Source organism: Phyllobates terribilis, unplaced genomic scaffold, assembly GCF_046119375.1.
Source record: "Phyllobates terribilis strain yellow unplaced genomic scaffold, ASM4611937v1 Scaffold_11__3_contigs__length_659146591, whole genome shotgun sequence".
Lineage (NCBI taxonomy): Eukaryota > Metazoa > Chordata > Amphibia > Anura > Dendrobatidae > Phyllobates > Phyllobates terribilis.
Window position 1 is genome coordinate 107,313,454 of NW_027362771.1, and position 26,567 is coordinate 107,340,020.

Consider the following 26,567-nt stretch of genomic DNA (forward strand, 5'->3'; position numbering starts at 1 on the left):
AATGCAGCTACAGTGGCTTGTGAAAGTATTCACCCCCTTGGCTTTTTACCCATTTTGTTACATTATAACCAGTTTTTAAATATTTTTGTAATCCGATTTGAGTGTGATGCATCAACACTAAATAAATAGTGTAAGTTAGTGCAGTGAGAAAAATATAGACATAAATTACATTTATGGGATCAAATAACTAAAAATTGGCATGTGCATATGTATTCACCCCTTTTGCGATGAAGCTCCTAAAAATTTCTGGTGCAAGTAATTCCCTTCATAAGTCACATGCTTAGTGAAAGGAAGTCCACCTGTGTGCAATCTAAGTGTCACATGGTCTGTCAGTATATTCACACATTTTCTGAAAGGCCACAGAGGCTGCAACACCATTAAGCAAGAGGCACCACTAACCAAACAACATCATGAAAACCAAGGAGATCTCCAAACAAGTCAGGGACAAAGTTGTTGAGAAGTACAAGTCAGGGTTGGGTTATAAAAAGATAAATATCCCATATCTCTGATGGGAGCACCATCATCAAATGGAAAGAACATGGTACCACAACAAACCTGCCAAGAGAGGACCGCCTCTTAAAACGCTCAGCTCGGGCAAGAAAGGCATTAATCGGAGAGGCAGCACAGAGACCAAAAGTAACCCTGGAGGAGCTGCAGCGTTCCCAAGCAGAAACTGGAGTATCTGTCCATATGACCACAATAAGATGGTCTTTATGGAAGAGTGGCCGAAAAAAAATGGCTTTAAATAATTACACACAAAAATTGTAAGGCTCATTTTGAGTTTTCCAAAACATATGTGGGAGACTCCCTAAATATATGAAGGAAGGTGATGTGGTCAGATGAGACCAAATTTTACTTTTTGGCCACCAAGGTAAAGGCTATTTCTAATGCCAAACCAACACTGTTCATCACAAGAACACCATCCCCACAGTGAAACATGGTGGTGGCAGCATCATGCTGTGGGGATGTTTTTCGGCAGCTGGGATAGGGAAAATGGTCTGAGTCGAGGGGAAGACAGATTGTGCCAAACACAGGGATATTCTTGAGCAAAACCTGTTTCAGTCTGTCAGTGATTTGAGACTGGGATGGACGTTCACCTTCCCACAAGACAATGAACCAAAGAATACTGCTAAAGCAACAGTCGAGTGTTTTAAGGTGAAACATGTAAATGTTTTGGAGTGGATAAGTTAAAGCCCAGACCTTAACCCAATTGAGAATCTGTGGTCAGACTTGAAGATTACTGTTCACCAGAGGAAACCATCTAACTTTAAAGGAGCTGGAGCAGTTTTGCCTTGAAGAATGGGCAAAAACCTCAGTGGCAAGATGTAGAAAGCTCAGAGACTTATTCAAGGAGACTTGCAGATAGATGTACAGTGGGGAAAAAAAGTATTTAGTCAGCCACCAATTGTGCAAGTTCTCCCACTTAAAAAGATGAGAGAGGCCTGTAATTGACATCATAGGTAGACCTCAACTATGAGAGACAAAATGAGAAAACAAATCCTGAAAATCACATTGTCTGATTTGGAAAGAATTTTTTTTCAAATTTTGGTGGAAAATAAGTACTCTGCTCAAAAAAATAAAGGGAACACTCAAATAACACATCCTAGATCTGAATGAATGAAATATTCTCATTGAATACTTTGTTCTGTACAAAATTTAATGTGCTGACAAAGTCACACAAAAATCATCAATGGAAATCAAATTTATTAACAAATGGAGGCCTGGATTTGGAGTCACCCCCAAAATTAAAGTGGAAAAACACACTACAGGCTGATCCAACTTTGATGTAATGTCCTTAAAACAAGTCAAAATGAGGCTCAGTATTGTGTGTGGCCTCCACGTGCCTGTATGACCTCCCTACAATGCCTGGGCATGCTCCTGATGAGGTTGCGGATGGTCTCCTGTGGGATCTCCTCCAGACCTGGACTAAAGCATCCGCCAACTTCTGGACAGTCTGTGGTGCAACGTGACGTTGGTGGATGGAGCAAGACATGACGTCCCAGATGCGCTCAATCGGATTCAGGTCTGGGGAACGGGCGGGCCAGTGCATAGCTTCAATGCCTTCATCTTGCAGGAACTGCTGACACACTCCAGCCACATGAGGTCTGGCATTGTCCTGCATTAGGAGAAACCCAGGACCAACCGCACCAGCATATGGTCTCACAAGGGGTCTGAGAATCTCATCTCGGTACCTAATGGCAGTCAGGCTACCTCTGGCGAGCACATGGAGGGCTGTGCGGCCCTCCAAAGAAATGCCACCTCACACCATTACTGACCCACTGCCAAACCGGTCATGCTGAAGGATGTTGCAGGCAGCAGATTGCTCTCCACGGCGTCTCCAGACTCGGTCATGTCTGTCACATATGCTCAGTGTGAACCTGCTGTCATCTGTGAAGAGCACAGGACGCCAGTGGCGACTTTGCCAATCCTGGTGTTCTGTGGAAAATGCCAAGCGTCCTGCACGGTGTTGGGCTGTGAGCACAACCCCCATCTGTGGATATCGGGCCCTCATACCACCCTCATGGAGTCGGTCTCTAACCGTTTGTGCAGACACATGCACATTTGTGGCCTGCTGGAGGTCATTTTGCAGGGCTCTGGCAGTGCTCCTTCTGTTCCTCCTTGCACAAAGGCACAGGTAGCGGTCCTGATGCTGGGTTGTTGCCCTCCTACGGCCCCCTCCACGTCTCCTGGTAGCGCCTCCAGCCTCTGGACACTACACTGACAGACAGAAAATGTTCTTGCCACAGCTTGCATTCATGTGCCATCCTGGATGAGCTGCACTACCTGAGCAACTTCTGTGGTTGTAGAGTCCATCTCATGCTACCACGAGTGTGAAAGCACAACCAACATTCAAAAGTGACCAAAACATCAGCCAGAAAGCATTGGTACTGAGATGTGGTCTGTGGTCTCCACCTGCAGAACCACTCTTTTATTGAGTGTGTCTTGATAATTAGAAATAATTTCCATCTATTGTCTACTCCATTTGCACAACAGCATGTGAAATTGATTGTCAATCAGTGTTGCTTCCTAAGTGGACAGTTTGATTTCACAGAAGTTTGATTTACTTGGAGTTAAACAGAATATAAGTGTTCCCTTTAGTTTTTTGAGCAGTGTATTTGGTCACCTACAAAAATTAATCTCAGTACTTAGTTATATATCCTTTGTTGGCAATGACAGGTCAAACATTTTCTGTAATTCTTCACAAGGTTGGCACACACTGTTGCTGGTATGTTGGCCCATTCCTCCATGCAGATCTCCTCTAGAGCAGTGATGTTTTGGGACTGTCGCTGGGAAACATGGACTTTCAACTCCCTCCAATGGTTTTCTATAGGATTTAGATCAGGAGACTGGCTAGGCCACTCCAGGACCTTGAAATGCTTCTTATGAAGCCACTCCTTCGTTGCCCTGGCAGTGTGCTTGGGATCATTGTCATGCTGAAAGACCCAGCCATGTTTCATCTTCAATGCCCTTGCTGATGGAAGGAGGTTTGCACTCAAAATCTCACGATACATGCCCCATTCATTCTTTCATGTACACGGATCAGTCGTCCTGGTCCCTTGGCAGAGAAACAGCCCCAAAGCATGATGTTGCCACCCCCATGGTTCTCAGTAGGTATGGTGTTCTTTGGATTAAACTCCGCATTCTCGCTCCTCCAAACACGACGAGTTGTGTTTCTACCAAACAGTTCTACTTTGGTTTCATCTGACCATATGCCATTCTCCCAATACTCTTCTGGATCATTCAAATGCTCTCTAACAAACTTCAGACGGGCCCAGACATGTAATGGCTTAAGCAGGGGGACACATCTGGCACTGCAGGATCTGATCCCTGGTAGCGTAGTGTGTTACTGATGGTAGCCTGTGTAAAGTTGGTCCCAGCTCTCTGCAGGTCATTCACTAGGTTCCACAGTGTGGTTCTGGGTTTTTTACTCCCCATTCTGGAGATCATTTTGACCCCACGGGGTGAGATCCCAGATTGAGGGAAATTATCAGTGGTCTTGTATGTCTTCCATTTTCTAATTATTGTTCCCACAGTAGATTTCTTCACACCACGCTGCTTGCCTATTGCAGATTCAGTCTTCCCAGCCTGATGAAGGGCTACAATTTTGTTTCTGGTGTCCTTCGACAGCTCTTTGGTCTTCACCATAGTGGAGTTTGGAGTGTGACTGTTTGAGGTTGCGGACAAGTGTCTTTTATACAGATAACAAGTTCAAACAGGTGCCAGTACTACAGGTAATGAGTGGAGGACACAGGAGCCTCTTAAAGAAGAAGTTACAGGTCTGTGAGAGCCAGAAATCTTGCTTGTTTGTAATTGACCAAATACTTATTTTCTACCAAAATTTGAAAAAAGTTTCTTTCCAAATCAGACAATGTGATTTTCAGGATTTGTTTTCTCATGTTGTCTCTCCTAGTTGAGGTCTACCTATGATGTCAATTACAGGACTCTCTCATCTTCTTAAGTGGGAGAACTTGCACAATTGGTGGCTGACTAAATCCTTTTTTTCCCCACTGTAATTGCCACAAAAGGAGGATCTACAAAGTACTGACTTTAGGGGGGTGCACAGTTATGCACACTGAAGTTTTCAGTTACTTTGTCCCTATTTCTTGTTTGCTTCACAATAAAATAAAAACCAAATGTTCACAATTGTAGGCATGCACTTTACATGAACTGATGCAAGCTCTCAAAAAAAAAACTGAACTTCCAGGTTGTCAGATAGCAAAACACAAAAATGACAAGGGGGTGAATACTTTCACAAACCACTATTTTCTGCCCTATCATTTCTTTTCTAGAGACATAAGTGATGCCAGGGGTCAAAGGCATCCAATTTTCACTTACTGAAGTGATCTGCATCCACTGCTACTGGCCATCTTATGCTTGCTATATTCTGATATCAGTATGGTAACACTGATGGGTAAGGAACGTTCAGACTTTAAAAAACAAATATAATCTCAAAATGGAAATGTATCTGTATGTTTGCAAATACTTGTGTTGTTTGCTACACAAGTACTTTATAGCACAAAAAGTTAAATGTTTTTTTATTTTTAAAGCTTATGAAAACACTAAAAAGAGCATTTGGTGCAGAAATATCTTGGCAGGAAAAATGCTGCATAAAATGAAAGCTTTTTTGTTGCAGATTTTTCCCCACTCATTAGTATGGGTGAAATCTGCAGCAAAAACAAAAAGTTGACATGCTGCCCATTTAAATCTGTTGCAAATCTGCAAGTAAAAAATAAGAAATGTGTGTATGAGACTTCAGGATTCTCATTCACTTTGCTGGCAATTGGAAAGCTTAGGTTTTGTGACAAATCCATGCAGAAAAAAAACCCATGACATAACTGGAATGTGTGCACAGGCCCTTAGAATACAAGCAAAGTGCAGACGGAGCTTATTTTGGGCAGTATTAAAGGGAATCTGTCAGCAGGTTTTTGCTGTGTAAACTAAAGACAGCAGGAGATAGAGGCTGAAATACATAATTCAAGGATGTGTCACTTGTTGTTTACTAACTGTAAAGGATTTATCACTAAGAGATTAACATTGCCAAACTAGTCCGGTAACAAAGCGCCTCACTGGCTATGGAGTTTGTATTGTACACCAAGAGCCTGGTGCTAGTGGTGTTGGCTTTCTCAGCTCTGCTTCATTCGGAATCTAAAACTCTGATTGTATCAGAACGGCTGCACCCAGTAATCTAAGTGATACCTCATTACATTCAGCTTCTCTTTGCCTACATCAGACTGCTCTCACATGAGGTAGCAAGAACCAACTGACAGATTCCATTTAACTAAAAAAAAAAAAAAGTTTTATGCTGTGGTTAATACAGTCCAATGTTAATGTGCATAATGTCACCTTTGAAAAGTCTCCAATTAGCTGTCTGTGACTGTAATCCTCATCCAAAGCCTTTGTAATATCGACATCACATAGAGAAAGAGTCTTCTTCAGCGAGGAGCCCTAATAACAAAGTCTAAGATAAGTCACACAAGCAATAATGTAGCGATTATCCATAAATAGATTAGTGGCCGCCGAGTATATTATGAGCACTTAATAATTACTGTTCATAATGCAGGCATCAGTAAGGGTAAAAGAATGGTTAAAAGCCATTATTATGCTTTTTAAGAATAACTTCCCATGCTCCATAGTGAGTAGGTAATTACGTGTGTCACTTTGGAGTAGCATTGCAGCAGGTACACATTGCCATGTGGCTGGTTTGGATATTGAAATTACTGTTACATTGAAACGGTCAGTATGCCAGAAGAATTGCATCTAAATGCAATAGTTGACGCTTTGATGATCTTGACAAGGAACCATTATAAGTCTTGTATCCTGCATGTTTCTCCATATTTCCCCTCGACTTACGCTCTAATATGCAGTTGACTCTGAGCTGGTGAAGACTAGATGCAATGATGTGTCCCAGGCACATCACAAACAATCATGAAGCACCCCTGCTCCTCTGTATCTATGTAGGGCATGTTCAGAATCAGCATGGAATAGTTATGAATACAGTCCTGGGTGAAATAAACCCTTACTAAAAAGTTGCAGCTTTAAGTTCAAGAGGCAGAGGAAGAAGTGGCTCATAAGTGGATAAAAAGTATAGATTTCTCTGATAAGATACATTAAAGTTTAGTACATTTGCTTGTGCTATAGATGAAATGTTTATTGGAATGAGTGACCATTTAAAATTAGACATACACGTAGATGAATCCTGGATGATTCCAATAGCCAGTTAGTGTGTAAAGGGGTCCTGACTCTTCCCCTAACGCCATTATGAAGGAGAGTGTGTAAAGAGATTAGCAGTAATTTACTGGTAATATATGGCTATGCTGGGGCTCTGTATCGGAAACATTGAGCACCACCCAACCAGTGCTTAGAAATCATTCCGGACAGAATTTGGTCTATTTAGATTTAGAAAACGGAGATTCAAGTTATTCCTTGATATAATAAGAATACATACGCAAGTATATTTACCCTCTTTAAGATGCATCACATTTCGAACAGGAGCTGAAAGTCCTCAATGATACACTATACTCCAAAATGTAGCCCCAACCCTGAATGCAGGATTTCCTCACCCGTCTTCTTGGCTGGCAGTTTTCATTGGCTTCAGGCTGCAGGGGGCTGTTAGTACTGCGCCTTCTTTTCATCTTAACTGGAGTCTCATTCTCTTGCAGTCTAATTATTGCTCTCTTTAGCACAGGCCGGTCTAGTTTCTCAGGCATAGATGGTGATCTGTAAAGGCGACTTCGATTCATGGACACCTGCACAATGCAGAAGTTAGATTTCTAACATATTTGTCTTGCATAGATGAAATGTACAATCCTAATACTAGTAATACAGTCCAGAATAATCTAAAATTTGAAAGTGTGCAGAAAACATGTATTCAACAATTTAGATGATCAGGCTTATTTTGGTCTCAAACTTTTTTTTTTTTTTTTTTTTTTTTTGCTGGTTTTTCAAAAAGTTTCTGTGGAATAGTGTTTTTTCACCCCCATAAACAAATTACATTTAAAATGTTCTGTATTGGTAGCTATGGCTGTGGGGATATAATATATGCCGTTGTGATTTCTTAAATATAATTGATTTTCTGTTCTATTTTTTTTTAAGTTGCTGGCCAATTGTTAGATTATATGATCATATAACTTACATAAAAAAATATTAAAAATCAAATAAACAAAAAAAGGTTAAGGCTGATGAGGAAGACCATGTAATGAAAATAAAAGACAATGCAAAAAGTAGCCACTAGATGGCAGAAGACTACCAATAAGTAATAGCACATATGTGTATGCAATATAAAATGTTTATATTACTTATTGGTAGTTTTCTGCCATCTAGTGGCTACTCTTTGAATTGTCAATTATTTTGATTATATTGTGTCCTTCATCACCACTCCCCCCTTTTTTCTTTGTTATTTGAATTTAATAATTCATGTATCATCTTCTAATAAGTGTTTATTATTTGTATACATTTGTCTAATATTCTGTAATTATGGAGTAATACTTATAGGATTACATTGGCTTGGTCTGTTTACTCCTTTTTAAAATTTGAACTATTTTTTTGGTTTACTGGTTTATATCAAGTCTTAGATTGGTAGGGTCCCGATTACTGAAACGCCTGCGAATTAGCTGTTTGAAAAGTGCATAGCGATCCAGAGTCTCATGTTCCGCACCTGAGCACGTATTGGTATAAAACGATTCCTTACTTTTAGCAGAAGATGTACTTTATATTGTAGATTAGTCCTATTCACCTAGACTGACACAACTGCATAGTAGGCTGTGCCCACTAGACTATGAGGAGGATGTGGCCCTCACTGGAAGGCCGTGGCCTCTTCATACAGCTTATAGGCAAGAGTCCCTACAGTTGTTCCCCCACTGATCTAATATTGATGGTACATGGTAAGGACAGAGCTAATTTTAAAAGGGATTGTCCACTACTCAACAACTGCTTAAAGAGTAACCGTCTGTTTAGGTTTTATTTCATAAATCATTATTACACATGAAAAAAAGGACTGATCATTCATTCTCAAAAATCTCAATTCGTGAGGAAAAGTCTTAGTTACTTACTTACCGGTAACGTGATTTTTCAGAGCCCATGACAGCACCACAAGAGAGGGAATCCGCCCACCAAGGACAGGAAACCTACAGGCTTAAAAGGGGGCGGTCCTCCCTCTCGCCTCAGTTTGGTTAACAGAGCATGAGAGAACCGCCAAGGTTAGTAAGAACAAAACGACACCTTACTCTTTTTTTTTTGCCCCCAAAAAAGAGCCAACAACCAAATACCTATATATCCATACAAACACCCACTCCAAAACACCTTATAAGAGTGAGTGAATATCCAACTAAAAGGGAGTGCTCCCACCAATGTGAAGGGAGTGAATATAAGGGTGCTCTCATGGGCTCCGAAAAATTACGTTACCAGTAAGTAACTAAGACTTTATTCGTTCTCCCATGACATGACCACGAGAGAATTACAGAGAATGGAGAAACTAGGGGGGGGGGGGGGGGACCACAGTCTGGAGCACCCTTCTACCAAAAGTGAGGTTGGAAGAGTCACCCATATGCAACCTATAGTGTTTGAAAAAGGTATTTGTAGAGGACCAAGTAGCAGCCTTACATATCTCCTCTATGGAGACGCATGTTTTCTCCGCCCAGGAGGTCGCCATTTCCCGAGTAGAATGGGCCCTCAGACCCTCTGGTACTTCCATCCCACTTGATGAATAGGCCAGAGCAATAGAGCCCCGGATCCAAAGAGCAAAGGTGGGGTTCGAGGCCCTACAACCTATTTTTAACCCCCTGGTGACAAACAAAGAGGGATCTCTCCTTCCTAAACCCTTCAGTAACAGACTGGTATCTGATTATGCACCTACTAACATCTAGGGTGTGTAGCTTGTCCGCTACCGGATTTTGGGGGTTGGGACAAAAAGGTAGAATAATCTCCTGGGTTCTGTGGAAGAAGGTAGCTACCTTAGGAAGGTACGCCGGATCTGGTTTGAAGACTACCCTATCCTCCAGGATCTGAGTGTAGGGTGGAACCGAGGAGAGACTCTGGATATCACTTACTCTCCTAGCCGAAGTCAGTGCTACCAGAAGAGCTGTCTTAAAATGACATGTCTCAGAGAGGCCGAATCTAAGGGCTCAAAGGGAGAGCCAGTTAATGCTGTTAAGACCAAATTCAAGTCCCAAGGCATTATGTTGGAACTTGAGATGGGTCTAGATCTAAAAGATGCCCTAATAAACAGAGAAACCCACAAATTTTTAGCTAGATCACAGATAAGGCTCCCAGTGCCAATACCTGTACCTTTAGGGTACTTGTAGACCAACCCAGCTCAGCCCCTTCTGAAGAAATTCCAGAATCTGTCCCACAGAGGCCCCATCCTCCACCTTAGTCCACGAGAAAGTTAAGAATGTTTTCCAGGTTCTCGAATAAATGCGCATGGTGATAGCTTTCCGGCTACGTAAGAGGGTGTCCACTAAATTTGATGAGAAACCCCTTCTCAATAACGCCCTCTCAAATTCCACGCCATCAGCTGTAAATTCAGAGCATGAGGATGGAAAACTGGCCCCTGAGAGAGGAGATCCAGAATCTCCGGAAGGACCCACGGATCTGAAACTGACATCTCCCAAAGGCAAGAGAACCAAGGCTTCTTGGGCCAGAAGGGGGCTATCAGTATGACTCTGGCCTTGTCGGCCCTGATTTTCTTGATGACAGCTGGAAGAAGGGATAACGGAGGGAACGCATAACCCATGCTGAAGTCCCAGGGGATTAGGAGGGAGTCTACTACTAGAGGATCTTTCATCGGGTTCAGGGAACAGAAAACTTTTAGTTTTCGATTCTGTTTTGTGGCGAACAGATCCATCACAGGGTGTCCCCAAATCTGAGTAATCTGAAAAAAGACCCTTTGATTGAGAACCCATTCTCCTCCTTTTAGCGTGTTTCGACTCAAAGTCCACCTTGACATTCTCTTTTCCCTTTATATGCAAGGCGGTAAGGGAGAGGATAATGTTTTTCTGCCAACTGTAGCAACCGGTCTGAAACCTTCAAAGTTTTTGATTTAGTGCCGACTTGGTGGTTTAAGTGTGCCACAGCAACCCGGTTGTCAAACAAAATCGGTGGTGACTACACAAGATGGATATATCACCCATGTGACACCTCTGGACAGGTTCCGAACATCCATCCACCAACAAAGATAAAACTGATCGGGGGGAGAAAGTCAAAAAAAACTTCCAGATGCTCCTTGAGGATAAACTCATTGTGTAAAACTTCCCACTGCAGGGTCATGGAATGGTACTGTGCCCATAAAACTGCTGGGAAACGTGAGGTTAAAGTTCCCAACAGGGACATTGCTCTTCTGAGAGACATGGAGGGGTTCTGAATAGCCGCCTCCACAAGGAGCTGTATCTTCCTAATCTTTGAGTCTGGAAGACGGGACTCCTGCAGTTCTGAGTCCAGCACGACACCCAAATACTGCTGGGTCTTCATGGGCTTAAGCCTAGATTTTTCTAAGTTTAGTAACCAACCAAGGTCTTTCAGAGCGACCATTACTTTCTCCAAAAGTGTACTACAATGAAGGAAGGAATTTCCCACCACCAGGAGATCGTCCAGGTAGGGAATGATAAGCACATCTTTCTCCCGAAGATGAGCCATAACCTCAGCCATGACCTTGGTAAAAATTCTAGGAGCAACTGCCAGACCAAAAGGAAGGGCCGAGTACTAAAAGTGTCTTCCCACCCCAGGTAATTTAACTGCCACCCTGAGGTATTTCGGATATCCCTCATGAATGGGTATGTGATAATACACATCCTTAAGGTCCAGGACCGCCATGTAACACTCAGGAAAAATAAGTTTTATTGTGGAACTTAAAGACTCCATTTTAAACGAAGGCACTCTCAAATACTTACTTATTTAGGGATTTCAAGTTTATAACCGTTCTGAAGGAACCATTGGGCTTTGGGATCAGAAAGGGAGGGGAGTAAAATCCTCTCTCCTTTTCTGAACCCGGAACCTACCACAAGACAGACTTCTGTACGAGTTTCCTGGACTTGCAATTCCAGAGCTAATTGCTGCACGGGGGAGGAACGAGAGTGGGTTACCATAAATCTCTGTGGGGGTGCATATTGGAAATCCACGCTTAACCCCGAACTGACCAGACCTAGGATCCAACTGTTGTTGGAAATACGTTCCCAGATGGGAAAAAAGGATGACAGCCTTCCCCCCCACCTGGGGAACGAGTCATTGTCCTTTCTTCCGGGGTCCTTGGGAGAAGGAACCAAGTAATAGCCCTCTACCATTTTTCCCCCTGCGGGGCTCATATCTATCCTGTTCTTTAGTTGATCTTCTCTGGACGAACTTTTTCTTCCGGAAAGCACGTTTATACGATGGTAGGGAAACTGACGGAAAGCCTTTTTGAGTGTCCCCTGCCTTTTCCAGTATCTCGCCATTGACTAACCAAAAAGATAAACCTCCCTCACAAGGGATGGAGCAAAGTCTCGCTTTAGCTTGGAGATCCCCCGGCCAACAATTTAGTCATAAGGCCCTGCGAGCTGCGTTGGACAAGGCCACTGACCTGGCTGCTAACCTCACCGCATCTGCAGAGGCATCTGCCAAGAAGGCCGCTGCGCTCTGGATTAATGGGAAATTAGATAGGATGTCTTTTCAAGAAACCTTAGACTTTAGCTGGGACTCCAATTGCTGCAGCCGGAGCATGAGAGATCTGGAGGTACATGTTGATGCTACTGCCGGCCTTAGGGTTCCTGCTGCCATCTCCCAAGCACCCTTGAGGAAGGCATCCGCCTTTCTATCAAGTGGGTCCTTTAGAGCCCCTATATCATCAAATGGTAAAGAAAATGACTTAGAGGCCTTGGCAATGGCAGCGTCCAGTTTTGGGGCTTTATCCCATGAAGAGGAAGATGACTCGAAGGGATACTTCCTTTTAAGCGAAGGAGGAAGGGAACCCTTTATTTCTGGCTTTTTCCACTCCTTCTGCACTAACCCCTGGACTAACCCACCAATGGAAAGCATCTCCTCTTTCTTTTGTCCAGACCCCAAAACATCAGGTCCTGCACCGATCGCTCGGCCCTTGTATCCACAATTCCCATTGTAGAGCGGACTTCTTTCACTAAGATGTCCACCTCATTCAGGGGAAAGCAATGGCGACTTAAGCTTTTGTCTGAAGAGGATGCTGACTCAGATGAGACTGCCGAGCTAACTTCACCATCCGAAACCAGGGAACTGTCTGAAGGGGAGTCCACCGGACTTTTCCTGCTTGCCAGGGCTTTGCAGATCTCTGTTTTAACAAGGGATTTTAACTCCGCTGAGAGGTTGGGGGGGGGGGGGGGGGTCTCTTCAGTCACCATTTCTCTAATACATGACTGACAGAGCCTATTAGGGTAGGCGTCTGGTAATGGGGCTTTACATAAAACGCATTCCTTGTGTTTTACTTTAGAGGCACACTTCTTCCCCTGAAAGACAGGAAAAAGAAGGGGACGCTATTACCCTAGTGAACTTTCTCGAAGATTACTTACCCCACCAACAGGTTAATACTACCGGGATGGACGAAGGATCTGTCGCAGCTGAGGGTTCTAGAGGCTGCCGAATAATCACGTCTGCCGGAGCTCCGCTGGCTGCCTCCAGGCTTGACTCCAGACTGGTCGCTCCAACTGCCAGAGCGAGGGCGACTGTTTTTAACCATGGATTTTGCCGAGCCCTCATGGTGCTTCCCAGAAAGCAGCTGATGCCGAAGCTACTCTTATGGCTTGTGCTCCTGATGAACGTGTTCTGCCTGCACTTCCATCATGCAGACCAACAGGAAGCAATCTTTCAGTGAACCTGGCTCATGCATATACCGGGCACTGAAGATTTCCAGATCACGTGACCGCGACCCAAGCGCTCCCCCTCGCCGGCATTCTGCCGCCGCAGCAGACGTGAGGGCTCAGGAGGACGCAGACCTGGAAGTGAGTCAGCCGAGGCCACGCCCCCAGATCTGCGTCCCGCGATACTGGCCCGTAACCACGCCGCACCACGTGGAGGGGGGGGGTTGGGGAGTCCGGAGAGCATCAGCGAGCTCCGGGCAACAGGGGTTGCTGGGCTGCGCCTGAGTTTCTCCCCCCAGGCATGCGCACACGGTGCAGACCCCCTTGAGTCCACTGTGGCACCAACATCTGAACCAGCTGGAGTGGAGAAAGCATCCCCACTAAAACCCGGCCAATCAGGCAAGGCATCTACAGGCAAGCCTGAAGGGTCCCATCAAGGACAGGAAACCAAACTGAGGCAAGAGGGAGGACCGCCCCCTATTAAGCCTGTTGGTTTCCGGTCCTTGGTAGGCAGATTCCCTCTCTCGTGGTGCTGTCATGGGAGAACGAATAAATCTGGGTTCAATGGAGACTGATTATTACATTACTAAGACATAAGAAGCCAGCTGCTGATAAGGTTTGATATAGACAGAAGAGAGAGGAGCTCGAGGCAGCGCTCCTCCTCCCCCTAACATAGGCTCTTAGCAGTAATAGCTGCCATCTATCTCAGCAATGTAATAATCTGGGCAGATTTTACCCGAGAATTGATAATACTGAAAATTAATGATCAGTCCTGGTGAAAAAAAAAGGGGGATTTTTCTGATATGAAAATAAAATGTTATATTATACAAAGCTGCTTAAGTATTAATGATTTTAATTTTTATTTCATAAATAATGGTTACTCTAAGTACCTCATAAAAAAAAAAAAAACCACAACACAACATACCTACCCCTCAAACCAGTGCAGACACTGCAATTTTAGTGCCGTAATTCCCAGCAATCACATGACAGAGGCAGCTCTGAACTAATACTGAAAGGCTGCAGCCAGTCAGTGGGAGTAACAGTGCAGACATTGAATGAATGGCGCCGGTCTAGGAGGCAAGTATATGTGGGGCACTTAAGCAGTGAAGAAGGGGGTGTTCAGTTATTTACAACCCTTTTAAAGAGCTGGTAAGCTCCGATACCAATACATTTATTTAGATAGTCTCATTTTCTAATGTTCCATAAGGAAGTTTAATTTTATTTTCTACATTTGTAAAATACATGTTAGTGTATCTATAAGCCAGTACAAAAACCTTTGAGTCCTTCTATAGACTCTGGGCTGCAAACCCACACAAGGTTAAAGGCGGTCTCCCTGTGAAGCTGCATCAGCATTGAGTGACACGTACAATAGGTTAAACAGTAGAAATTTGTTTATATGAGATATTGCCATTCTAAACTGTATTAGTGTGCACAGCGCAGTTACACTCTGCATTGGCGGAAGGAGACAGTGCCTCCCTGCACAACTGCTCTGCAGGTAGACACATGGACAAACTGGGTGCAGAGCTGCCTGATGACATCATCACGCCAGGGCACCCTGCGTGCCACCGATGTGATGAAATCACCGCGTTGCGCCACCCACGATTTTGTTTTGTCTGCCGGCGGACTCCTCAGGATTCAGGAAAGTTAAAAATACAGCACTCACATGTTCTTTGCTTTTTAATGAATCCAAGAAATTTCTTAGAATCAAACGCAATTATAAAGAATACAAGAATCCCAAAAATGCATTCACCTAAATTGTGAATTTTCAAGAATATTCAAATGTGACTTTTTCAATTATAACGTTACGGCTCATCCCGAGCCTTATTCACATATAGTCACAGTGCTCAATGGGAAAAGGATGCCAAAGAAACTCAGATGAAACCTGTTCAGGATGTATGACACACTAAACTGAGGTGCCATACATCCTGAATAGGTTGAATATTCTTAAAAATTCACAAATTACATGGATGAATTTTTGGGATTTTTGCATTCTTTATAATCACGTTTGATTTAAAAAAAAATTCTTTGATTCAATAAAAAGCAAAGAACATATGAGTGTGTTGTATTTTTAACTTTTGTGATATTGTGGGGCAGCACGGTGGCTCAGTGGTTAGCACTTGCAGCGCTGGGGTCCTGGGTTCAAATCCCACCAAGGACAACATCTACAAGGAGTTTGTATGTTCTCCCAGTCTTTGCGTGGGTTTCCTCTGAGTTCTTCGATTTCCTTGCACACGCCAAAGACATACTGATAGGGAATGTAGATTGTGAGCCCCCATGGAGACAGCGATCATAAGGTCTCTAAAGCGCGGTGGAATTAATGGTGCTATACAAGTGAGTAAAATAAATAAATATATTCTCTTACAAGCACCTCCCATAAAACAGAGTGCCGACCTTCTTTATTCATACTCAGGGTTAGGGTTATATTATAATATTGAGTGTGTGTGCGTGCATTGTGAATGTGTGCATTGTGTGTCAGTGAGGGGGATCATATACGAGGGAGGGTATGTATTCCCCAGGATGCACAAAGAGGCATATTGAACCCGCTGGAGTGCATTGCAATTACAGGCACAGCTGTGGTTGCAGCGCAAAATAAAAGCAAAGTTTGGACTTGGTCAAACTATTTGGTTAAGTTGGATTTAAGAAAACCCAGCATGAGCTTTTATTTTTCGAGTGAACTACAGGATGGCAGTGGGACGGTTCACTCCCACCAGCTGGGTCATACAAGTTGCTTATGGCCACAGATTCCATTTAAAAACCTGTAGCAAAGGTTTTGGATGCGTCAGTGTTGAGATTGCTAGCAGCAGAGCAGGAAGCTCCGCAAGCCTGTGTGAAGCTGAACACAGGCCTATGAAGGCAACATGTCTGACGCATCTTAAGTCACACTGCGCGGCAGTCTCCCATGGCAACAGTTTTACACGGATTATGTGGATATCCCGGTTGCGATCCGGAGGAAAGCTTTTGCATTTGAGTTGTGAGTTTTTGGCAAATAAAGATGTCTAGGTTGGACTTTCCTTGGGTCACTGCCTCATTACCGCACAGTGTGAACACCGCCGTACTAAAGTATAGTAATCAGTAATAGGTACACATACAGCAGCAGTGGCTCAGTATTGGGATATTAGTAGGATGAGGAGTTTGTGCAGGTTAGGAATAGATGGGGACGGTGCTGAAAATGTGAGAAGTCATATGTGTCTTTGTTATCTCTGCAGATGAGTCGTGGCTGGAAAAGTCGTGTCTGTCTGGGGCAGATGAAAAAGATGGGAAAATGAACGACTATCAGAAAGCACATCAGCTGTAGGTCACCACCTATAACTGTACTGTAATCTCTTAGCTAAGCCTCTGCAAAATACAGTGAGAAGATGATCATGTTTACTCACATTACTGACATCTACATCCTGAGTCAAGAAGGGCCCACTTAGTAAAATAGCCATTGAAGAGGACAAATTAGCAGGTACCGTGGATGTATTCTTCATATAAAAAAAAAAACACCAAAAATCATTATATTAGCATTCCTATGATACATTTACATAGCAATACGTAATGCACAACCAGTTAAAGAGCCTCTGTCACTGGTAGTTAAATTATATTTAAATATTTTATTACAATATAAATTATATCATTAATTCAGCCGGACCTTCAGTAATTGCTTGGACCAATCACTTGCTATTGAACAGAAGTGAATGTAGGGTCCCTTTACAAGCCAATCAGATTTTAGAGAATGCTACTAAATACGGTATATCAGAAGACCTAATGACTATTCATGATTGATCATTTTGGAAGTAAATTGCAGGAGCATTGCAGTGTAAATTATATTAATAACTTCTTATAGTGAAACTGAATTCATTCTCTTTCTACCATCTTCTAAAAATAATTTAAAGGGGTTTTCCTGCAAACAAAAGTTCATTTTAATCAGTAGATCTTTGAATGATAAGTTCCACAATTGAATGTATTTAAATAAAATGTTCCTGTGCTGAGATAATCATAAATGTTCCCGTTTAATGGCCGTGTCTGAACCTTGTGTGGAACATGGTCTGATCATACCACAGCTCCTGGGCAGAGGAGGAAGCATTTACATTATCCAGGACACAACTTCAGCAAATGCATTAAAACTACTTTACACAGGAATTAAAAATAAAATAGTTTTCCAAAAGCAATCGTAGAACTTATATATTTTTACATAAAACAGCAAGGGTCTTGCGCTACCATCACAACCATGTACCTCCCTTGCACGCAACTAATCATGCAAGTCAAAAAAACTAATTATACAAAAACAGCAATTATTCAATTTTTTTGTTCTGCAGCCTATATTTTGCATTGTTACCATAAGTGACATAAATAACATTTTACCTTCATCCCATGTGTTAATATGATCACAGTGATACCAAATTTTAGAATTCTATTTTTTTTTTTAAGTTAGAACATGATTATTTTTCCATCGATGCTGTTTTTTGCAAGAAGAGTTATTTCATGATATTATTATCTAAGATTTTACAAAATACAACCACTTTGAGGGGACAAAAATGGATTTATTTATGAGACGCCTCATGCTCGAAAAAGCCCTTTAGTTTACCCTGGGTGATGGGGGTCTCTGAGTCGGGTCCTGTGATGGAGAGGTGGGGTGCAGCCGTGGCCCGGACCCGACCCGTGCTCAGGGCCGTCACATTAAAAGAGATGGTGTGGGCTCATCCGGGTTGAGTGGCTGATTTAACGACTACGCCACCTGTAGCACCTGGTGTGCGTCACCAGCGCCACCGCAGTCCGCTGAGGCATGGTGTTATGGTGGCCAAAGTTATTACTACTCCCCACAGGCGGAGCAAGGCCTCAGGGCAGAGGGACAGGATGGAGGGGGTAGTAGTAGAGGATGACGGACGCCGCGTCGTGCGGTGTAGCGCAGAATAAACAGTCCGGAGGCCATAGGGGTGAACTTCCAAGGCTTTACTCACTTTAGAGATGGCAGAAGGAAGGCGACTCCCTGCTCCCCGCGGAGTCCTGCGGTCACCAGGGACGGGGGTCCGACAACCTCCGAGTAAGTCCAGCATTCAGTCGGGACCCTACACCAGAGTGTTCCTGAACTACAGACCGAATCCTTTCCTGTCCGTGTGTGCAAATAGGCCGGGTCTCCCTCTGAGCTCCACTCAGAACAAGGGCACGGGTGGCAGCTCCGCTCTATCCGATACCCGGTGGGATCCTCAGGGCCTACCGGGCTTTCCCGACCAGGACATGGAGTAGCAAGGTCGGGTGTCGGAGGCCGGTACCCCTTTTGCAGCCGGAATCCCTCTGAATATATCAGCGTGGCGAGGACAGGTGGCGTACTCCGCTCCGTCTGCATCCTGCCTGGGATTCATTTGCTGTGGAGCCACACTCTTGAGCTCTGGGCCTTCTTGGTCCTGGTCATTGGCCGGGTTGAGACATTCCTCATCTGCAACCTGCCCCTCGTCCCAAGGCTGAGGTACGAGGGCTGTGTCCCTTGAAGGTGCAGGCCCACACAGGATCTGCGCACCGGGAGGGAGGTCACATTTTACACAGTATATGACAGCACAGAGAACAGCCGAAAGGCCTTGACTAACAAGGACCAGCAAAAAGACCAAGACCAAAGATGGCTTTTTATTAAATTTGAAATTTAAAGTGTAACTAACTTGTAAGTCCTCCACCCTCACCCACTAACTGGTTCCCCTAACTCTTGGTTCCCCAGTCTCCCTGTAACCAGGGGAGCAGCACCTAGTGCATACTAGCTCCCTCTGGTGGAGAAATGTGGTGTTGGATGCAAAGGTTGGGTCACGACTATCACACTGTTCTTACCTCAGAGGAGGAACACTACACTCCATTAGAGAAGTGCAGCATTCCTGTTGTGGTCAAACCCTCAGGGGCGCCACATTTACAATCCACATTTTTTGCTTACAATAAACATTATTTAAAAAGTGAACCAATCAGCATCTCAGATCACTAGTCCAAGAGGCCGGTCCCCAGTGGCTTCTACACACTTGGTGGCTCCCCCTTTGACCGACAGGTCTCTCACTGTGTTGGTTTGGCAGAGACACATCAGTCATTGGAAGTGGGGCTGGGAAAAGCGACCTGCCTCTTGTACTAGTCATCCAAGACAGATGGTCCTCAGTTGGCTTGTCAAAGTATGTTGTCTCCGAAAAGTGTCAGTTTCAGGAGTAAAACATACATGACTGCAATAACACAACCAGTTTCAGATTCGAGGTGCCCATTGGACAGGTACCATGAATCTCCTGATAGGATCCCTTTAATCATTTATTCACGTCCATTAGGGGTCTTCACAGTGGAATTATTTAATCACTGATGTAATACTTTGGTAAAACAGTGTAAATTCGCTAGAATGGATGTACATTTACGTCCGTTTACATCCAGTATTACAAACATGAGGTGTTTAAAAGCAACTCCTTAGTGCATGGCTGGGATAACAAATAGAGATTGAGGTCTATCCCCTACTCAACACTATACAATAAGATTGTTGTATCAATGGAAAAAAAAAGTGTAGAAATATTTGGCCAGTTACACAAGTTACCAAAGCATATTCAAAATACAGTTCTATAATCAATATGGGCTTACAGTGCAGATTTTCAGCTTTAATTTGAGGGTATTCACATTCTAGTTGGAGTAAGAGTTTGAGAATTACAGCTCTTAAGGCTGTGTGCCCACGTAGCGTTTTTCAAGCGTTTTTGATGCGGAATTTCCGCAGCGGAAACGCTTGTAAAACGCTTGGTAACCCGCACCCCATGGTCCCCAATGGGATTCCGCAAGTTCTATGCACATGCTGCGGATTTTTCCGCAGCGTTTATGCTGCGTTCAAAAATCCGCAGCATGTCAATTAATTTTGCGTTTCCGCAAGCAGAATTGCCTTTGTCCAATGCATAAAAAACGCAAGGCAATTCCGTATGTGGAAAACGCGTGATAAACGCGCGAAAAACGCGCGATAAACGCGTGCGGAATTCCGCATGCGTTTTTCCGGGAGAGGACTTGCATTTATGCAGCAGAAATTTTCTGCTTCATAAATGCAACGTGAGCACATAGCCTTAATATGCAACGGCCTCTTTTTAAAAGGGACCAAACGTAATTAAATTACACAATTATCTCAAAAGCTCTTTAACCCCTTTATGACCTATGACATAGGTACATCATAGGTCGACCTTACCCCTTCTGGTGCAGGCTCCGGCGATGAGCCGGCACCTTTTCAGGCCTCTAACAGCTGTGCGTCGAATCGCAATCCACCCGCGGCTGTTAACATGTTAAATGATGCTGTCAATCTCAGACAGCGGCATTTAACATTATCGCGCTGGAAGCGCGTCATTAGCTCCGCCAATTGGCATGTCCGTCACATAATCGTGGGCCGTTGATGGGATGGCATGACAACCCGGGGTCCGCAGGACCAGTGGCCGCCACTCATTGCAGATGAGCATTTTTGTTACACATAACAGGGCTGAAACCCTGCTATGTGTAAGACAAGAGATCATATGATTGCAGCTTCAAGTCTCCCATGGAGACTATTGAAGCATGTATAAAGTAAAAAAGAAAAAAAGTGTAAAAAAAAATTACACGTTTGGTATCTCTGCGTTCAGAATCGCCCGACCTATCAATATATAAAAAGAATTAATCAGATTGGTAAACGGCGTAACGAGAAAAAGAAATCAAAACGCCAGCATTACGGTTTTTTGGTCGCTGCAACATTGCAATAAAAGGGCGATCAAAACATCGCATCTACCCCAAAACGGTATTAATAAAAAACGTCAGCTCGGCAAACAAAAAATAAGCCCTCACAAAGTCCTAGATCCCAAAAAATGGAAACGCCAAAAGGTCTCGGAAAATGGCGCCAACCTATATGTTTGGTATCTAAGAACTCATAATGACTTGGAGAATCATAATGGCAGGTCAGTTTTAGCATTTGGGGAACATGGTAAAAAAAAAAAAAAAAAAGTGGAATTGCACCTTTTTGCAATTTAATCGCACTTGGAATTTTTTCGCCGTTTTTCAGGACACTATATGGTAAAAATCAATGGTGTTGTTCAAAAGTACAACTCGTTCCGCAAAAAACAAGCCCTCACATGGCCATATTGCTGGAAATAAAAAAAAAGAAAAAGATGGCTCTGGGAAGAAGGGGAGCAAAAAACAAAACGCAAAAACCCAAGGTGGTGAACAGGTTAATTGGCTGCATGGGCTATTCCCTCATTAATCATTAATTAAGCAGGTAAAATGTGTGGAGCTGATTCCAGGTGTGGCATTTGTATTTGGAAGCGGTTGCTGTGAACCCACAACATGTGGTCAAAGGAGCTCTCAATGGGAGAGAAACAGACCATCCTTAGGCTGAAAAAAACATAAGAAATCCATCAAAGACATAGCAGAAGTATTAGGAGTGGCCAAATCAACAGTTTTGTACATTCTGCAAATAAAAGAGCCCACTGGTAAACTTGTGAACTCAAAAAGACCTGGACGTCCATTGAAGACAACAATTGTGGATAATCACAGAATACTTTCTATGGTAAAGAAAAAGCCCTTCACAACATCCACCCAAGTGAAGAACACTCTCCAGGAAGTAGGTATCTCAGATTCTAAGTCTACCATAAAGAAAAGACTTCATGAGAGCAAATACAGGAGGTTCACCACAAGGTGCAAAGCAAACCATTAAATCAGCCTTAAAAATAGACAAGCCAGATTATACTTTGCCAGAACACATCTAAAGAAGGCAGCCCGGTTCTGGAAAAGCATTCTTTGGGACAGATGAAACTAAGATCAACCTGTACCGGAATGATGGGAAGAAGAAAGTAAGAAGAAGGTTTGGAACGGCTCATGATCCAAAGCACACCACATCCTCTGTATAACATGGTGGAGGCAGTGTGATGGCATGGGCATACATGGCTTCCAATGGCACTGGGTCACTAATGTTTATTGATGTTGTGATTTGAAGACAGAAGCAGTCAGATGAATTCTGAAGTGTACAGGGCTATACTTTCTGCTCAGATTTAACCAAATGCAGTAAGGTTGATTGGATTGGTCTCACATACAGATGGACAATGACTTAAAACATACTGTGAAAGCAACCCAGGAGTTTTTAAGGCAAAAGATGTTAAATATTCTGCAATGGCCAAGTCAATCACCAGATCTCAACCCCATCGATCATACATTTCACATGCTTGAGACAAAACTTAAGACAGAAAGACCCGCAAATGAGCAACAAATGAAGTCGGCTGCAGTAAAGGCCTGGCAAGGCATTACAAAGGAGGAAACCCAGCGTTTGGTGGCATCCATGCCTTCCAGACTTCAGGCAGTCATTGACTGCAAAGGATTCTCCACAAAGTATTAACAATTAAACCTACAATAATCTCCAAGAGGAGTTCCTTTAAGAAATATTGCAATGCTACTCTATATAGCAGGACAATGTGGTATGCAGTTCAACGTCAAATGTTACATAACATATCAAAAAAAGAAAAGATGCTAGGAGAACTAATAATGATTATTAAAAATATAAATTTTATTAATTTTATTATTTTAAAACCAGTTAAAAATTAAGTGAAGATGACAGCATAGTTATGGTGGCTATTGCCAAAGAACAAGGGCACCATAGAATGACACGTGCACACCATAGAGAATACAGGTTAAATACAATATACACCTTAAATCCACAGATGGAGTGGGGCTGATTAACAATAGTGCCCCAACCATAAATACATAAACCTAAAGTGCCCTGTGCAAAGAATCAATCTCATACCTCAGTTACTCCCTTAAACAATCATAGGATAAGTGTGATCATTTGTAAGATAGCAAAAACTTACATTGGTGTGGACACGCCAGGCTACGGTGCCACTTCCCCTACGTGCATTTCGACGGGCGTGTCTTCATCAGGGGGACTCTCCCCCTGTTCATTGGCAATAGCCACCATAACTATACTGTCATCTTCACTTAATTTTTAACTGGTCTTATAGTTCTGAAATTAATACAAATTTACATGTTTAATGATCATTAGTTCTCCTAGCGTCTTTTCTTTTTTTGATATGTATTAACAACGAATATTTTACTTATGGTAATGTCAATTTGTGCAATTACTTTTGAGCCACTGAAATGAGGAGGCTTTGAAGAAAAATGGTTGCAGTTCCTAAAAGTTTGACATGATATTTTTGCTCAACCCCTTTAATTAAACATGAAAGTCTACACTTCAATTGCATCTCGGTTTCATCTCCAATAAAAAATAATAGCACGTAGAGCCCAAATCAAAAAGAATCGGTCACTGTCTAAATTTTAAATATTTCTGTACCCAACTTCATAATACACACACACACTTTACAATATATCAGTTATAAAAATCTGGAATGACTTCATATTTCCTGGAATAAAGTCTATATGAAGGACTCGTACCTCAGCAGTCTCTTCAACATCCATGGCTAAACATTCAGTGAACCCATCAAAGTGTTCCTTGTCCTCATCTACACACGTTGCGACAGTATCTATAGGTGAACCCAAGACATGCAGCTCATGGTCGTACTCTGTACACAGATCATCCTGCAGATGTAAAATATTATCAGTTTTTATTTCAGTATTAAAGTTCAAAATGTACCACATTGGAGAATAAAGACCTTGTTAGAATTTTGACATGGCACTATCAGTATCACTATTACTATCAGTGACATTTCCTCATAGGTTGTAAGCTTGTGAGCAGGGCCCTCTAACCCAGAGGTCCCCAACCTTTTTTGCACCAGGGACCGGCTATAAGGAAGACCAGTTTTCCATGGCCCGGTGGGGGTGGGGGCGGGGCTTTGGTCATATGGGGGTGGGGTTATGGAGGGGTGGAGCTGTATGGGGAGGATGCTGGCGGGACCTCGGTGTACAGCGCTGCTAAGTAGCAGCATTGTACATTGAGCGTCAGTGTATACAGCGCTGCTGCTTAGCAGCGCTACACACTGAACACCGGTACCGGGAGCCGCGTCACTGAAGCCAGTCTGCTGCCCCAGCACGCCCCACATAACATGTTCTGCCGGGGGCGTGTCAGTGAGGAGAGCCTGCCGCCCCACCCCGTCAGGAACACACCATGCTGTGCTGTGGAGGGACGCGTCACTAAGACCCGCCCGACGCCCCACCCCGTCCTGCATAATGTTCTCTGCCAGGAGCTGCGAGCTGTCACGGCTATGGCAGAAAACATTATAAATCCACACAGAGCGAGCTCTGACCAGGCGCAGGGCCGCAGAGCTAGCTGTCAGCGGCGCCGCGGACCGGCTGAAAAACCCCAACGGCCCGGTCCTGGTCCGCGGACCGGCGGTTGGGGACCTCTGCTCTAACCCATCTCTTTAAACAAGCCTACCACCTCAAATACCCAGTAAACAAGACTGTTCCCTCCTAAATACTATTCAGAATCTGCCCCCCACTGTCCATCTGTCTCTACACCCTTCATGCACACGATAACTGCACTCGGTAATTGAGTATTGCACTTGAACATACAGGCTGATGATCGGATCATACAGCTTTATATGATAATCCCGACTTATTATAATTGCCTGACCTGAAATAACAAGCACTTTCCACCTATTGTGTCCCTCCATTTCTTTGTAGACTGTAAGCTTGCGAGCAGGGACCTCACTCCTGATGTAACTGTTAAACTGTCTCACCTTGTATTGAATTTATTGTCTGTACATGTCCCCGCTTAATTGTAAAGTGCTGCGGAGTATGTTGGCGCTATATAAATAAAAATTCTTATTATTATTATCCTCCTGGTATCTGTTGATTTATATGATTGTTATTCTGTAATGTCTTTTATTGTTTGTACAAGTCCCCTCTAAAATGTAAAGTGCTGCAGAATATGTTGGCGCTAAAGAATTAAAAATTCTTATTAGATGTTAATGAACACCATCACATCCCCATGCAGTAAAGCCAGTCATTTGGGGTAGTGGTAAGCATTTCAGACATAGTATAAAAATATGGCAAAAAGTGGAAGCTGGCACGTTTAGGCGGGTTGCGCTGCGGGAATGAAGAGCCTCGGGATTCCAAAACGATTTTTATTAATACCAAAACATTTCTGTGCCGGACCGACACCTTTCAAGGTATAAAGACCAAATAGGATTCTATACCTTGACTGGCGCCTTTCTCAAGGTATAGAATCCTATTTGGTCTTTATACCTTGAAAGGTGTCGGTCCGGCACAGACATGCGTTGGTATTAATAAAAAAACGTTTTGGAATCCCGAGGCTCTTCATTCCCACAGCACAAACCGCCTAAGCGTGCCAGCTTCCACTTTTTGCCATATACCTCTGGAAGAACCTTTTCCCTCCAGCCATGGGGCAGCAGAAGCTTTTCATGCATTTATAGGTATTTTGCCTGCACACAACACCTTTAGGCGAGTGCTAACATTATACCTTTCCCTTGCCAGATGGTATTGCTTTATTTTGTGTGCGCTTCTGTCAATCTCCAGAGCTTCTCAAAATACACTGCTCAAAAAAATAAAGGGAACACTCAAATAACACATCCTAGATCTGAATGAATGAAATATTCTCATTGAATACTTTGTTCTGTACAAAGTTGAATGTGCTGACAACAAAATCACACAAGAATCAATGGAAATCAAATTTATTAACAAATGGAGGCCTGGACTTGGAGTCACCCCCAAAATTACAGTGGAAAAACACACTACAGGCTGATCCAACTTTGATGTAATGTCCTTAAAACAAGTCAAAATGAGGCTCAGTATTGTGTGTGGCCTCCACTTGCCTGTATGACCTCCCTACAATGCCTGAGCATGCTCCTGATGAGGTTGCGGATGGTCTCCTGTGGGATCTCCTCCCAGACCTGGACTAAAGCATCTGCCAACTCCTGGACAGTCTGTGGTGCAACGTGACATTGGTGGATGGAGCGAGACATGATGTCCCAGATGTGCTCAATCGGATTCAGGTCTGGGGAACGGGCGGGCCAGTCCATAGCTTCAATGCCTTCATCTTGCAGGAACTGCTGACACACTCCAGCCACATGAGGTCTGGCATTGTCCTGTATTAAGAGGAAGCCAGGGCCAACCACACCAGCATATGGTCTCACAAGGGGTCTGAGGATAACATCTCGGTACCTAATGGCAGTCAGGCTACCTCTGGCGAGCACATGGAGGGCTGTGCGGCCCTCCAAAGAAATGCCACCCCACACCATTACTGACCCACTGCCAAACCGGTCATGCTGAAGGATGCTGCAGGCAGCAGATCACTCTCCACGGCGGTGCTCAGTGTGACCCTGCTTTCATCAGTGAAGAGCACAGGACGCCAGTGGTGACTTTGTCAATTCTGGTGTGTGG

General features: G+C 43.6%; 1 protein-coding gene across 4 annotated transcripts in view; it reads right to left on the bottom strand.

Annotated features, from left to right (window-relative positions):
• CDC25C (cell division cycle 25C) overlaps nt 1-26,567 on the bottom strand; it is an 89,239-nt gene that overhangs the window by 7,277 nt on the left and 55,395 nt on the right. For all 4 annotated transcript variants that reach the window (XM_073651426.1, XM_073651424.1, XM_073651425.1 and 1 more), the window contains 4 exons: nt 23,661-23,804; nt 16,670-16,759; nt 7,062-7,247; nt 5,845-5,946 (listed from right to left, as the gene is read on the bottom strand). In XM_073651426.1, coding sequence (XP_073507527.1) covers nt 5,845-5,946; nt 7,062-7,247; nt 16,670-16,759; nt 23,661-23,804 — 522 coding nt within the window. The remainder of the gene's footprint in view (nt 1-5,844; nt 5,947-7,061; nt 7,248-16,669; nt 16,760-23,660; nt 23,805-26,567) is intronic.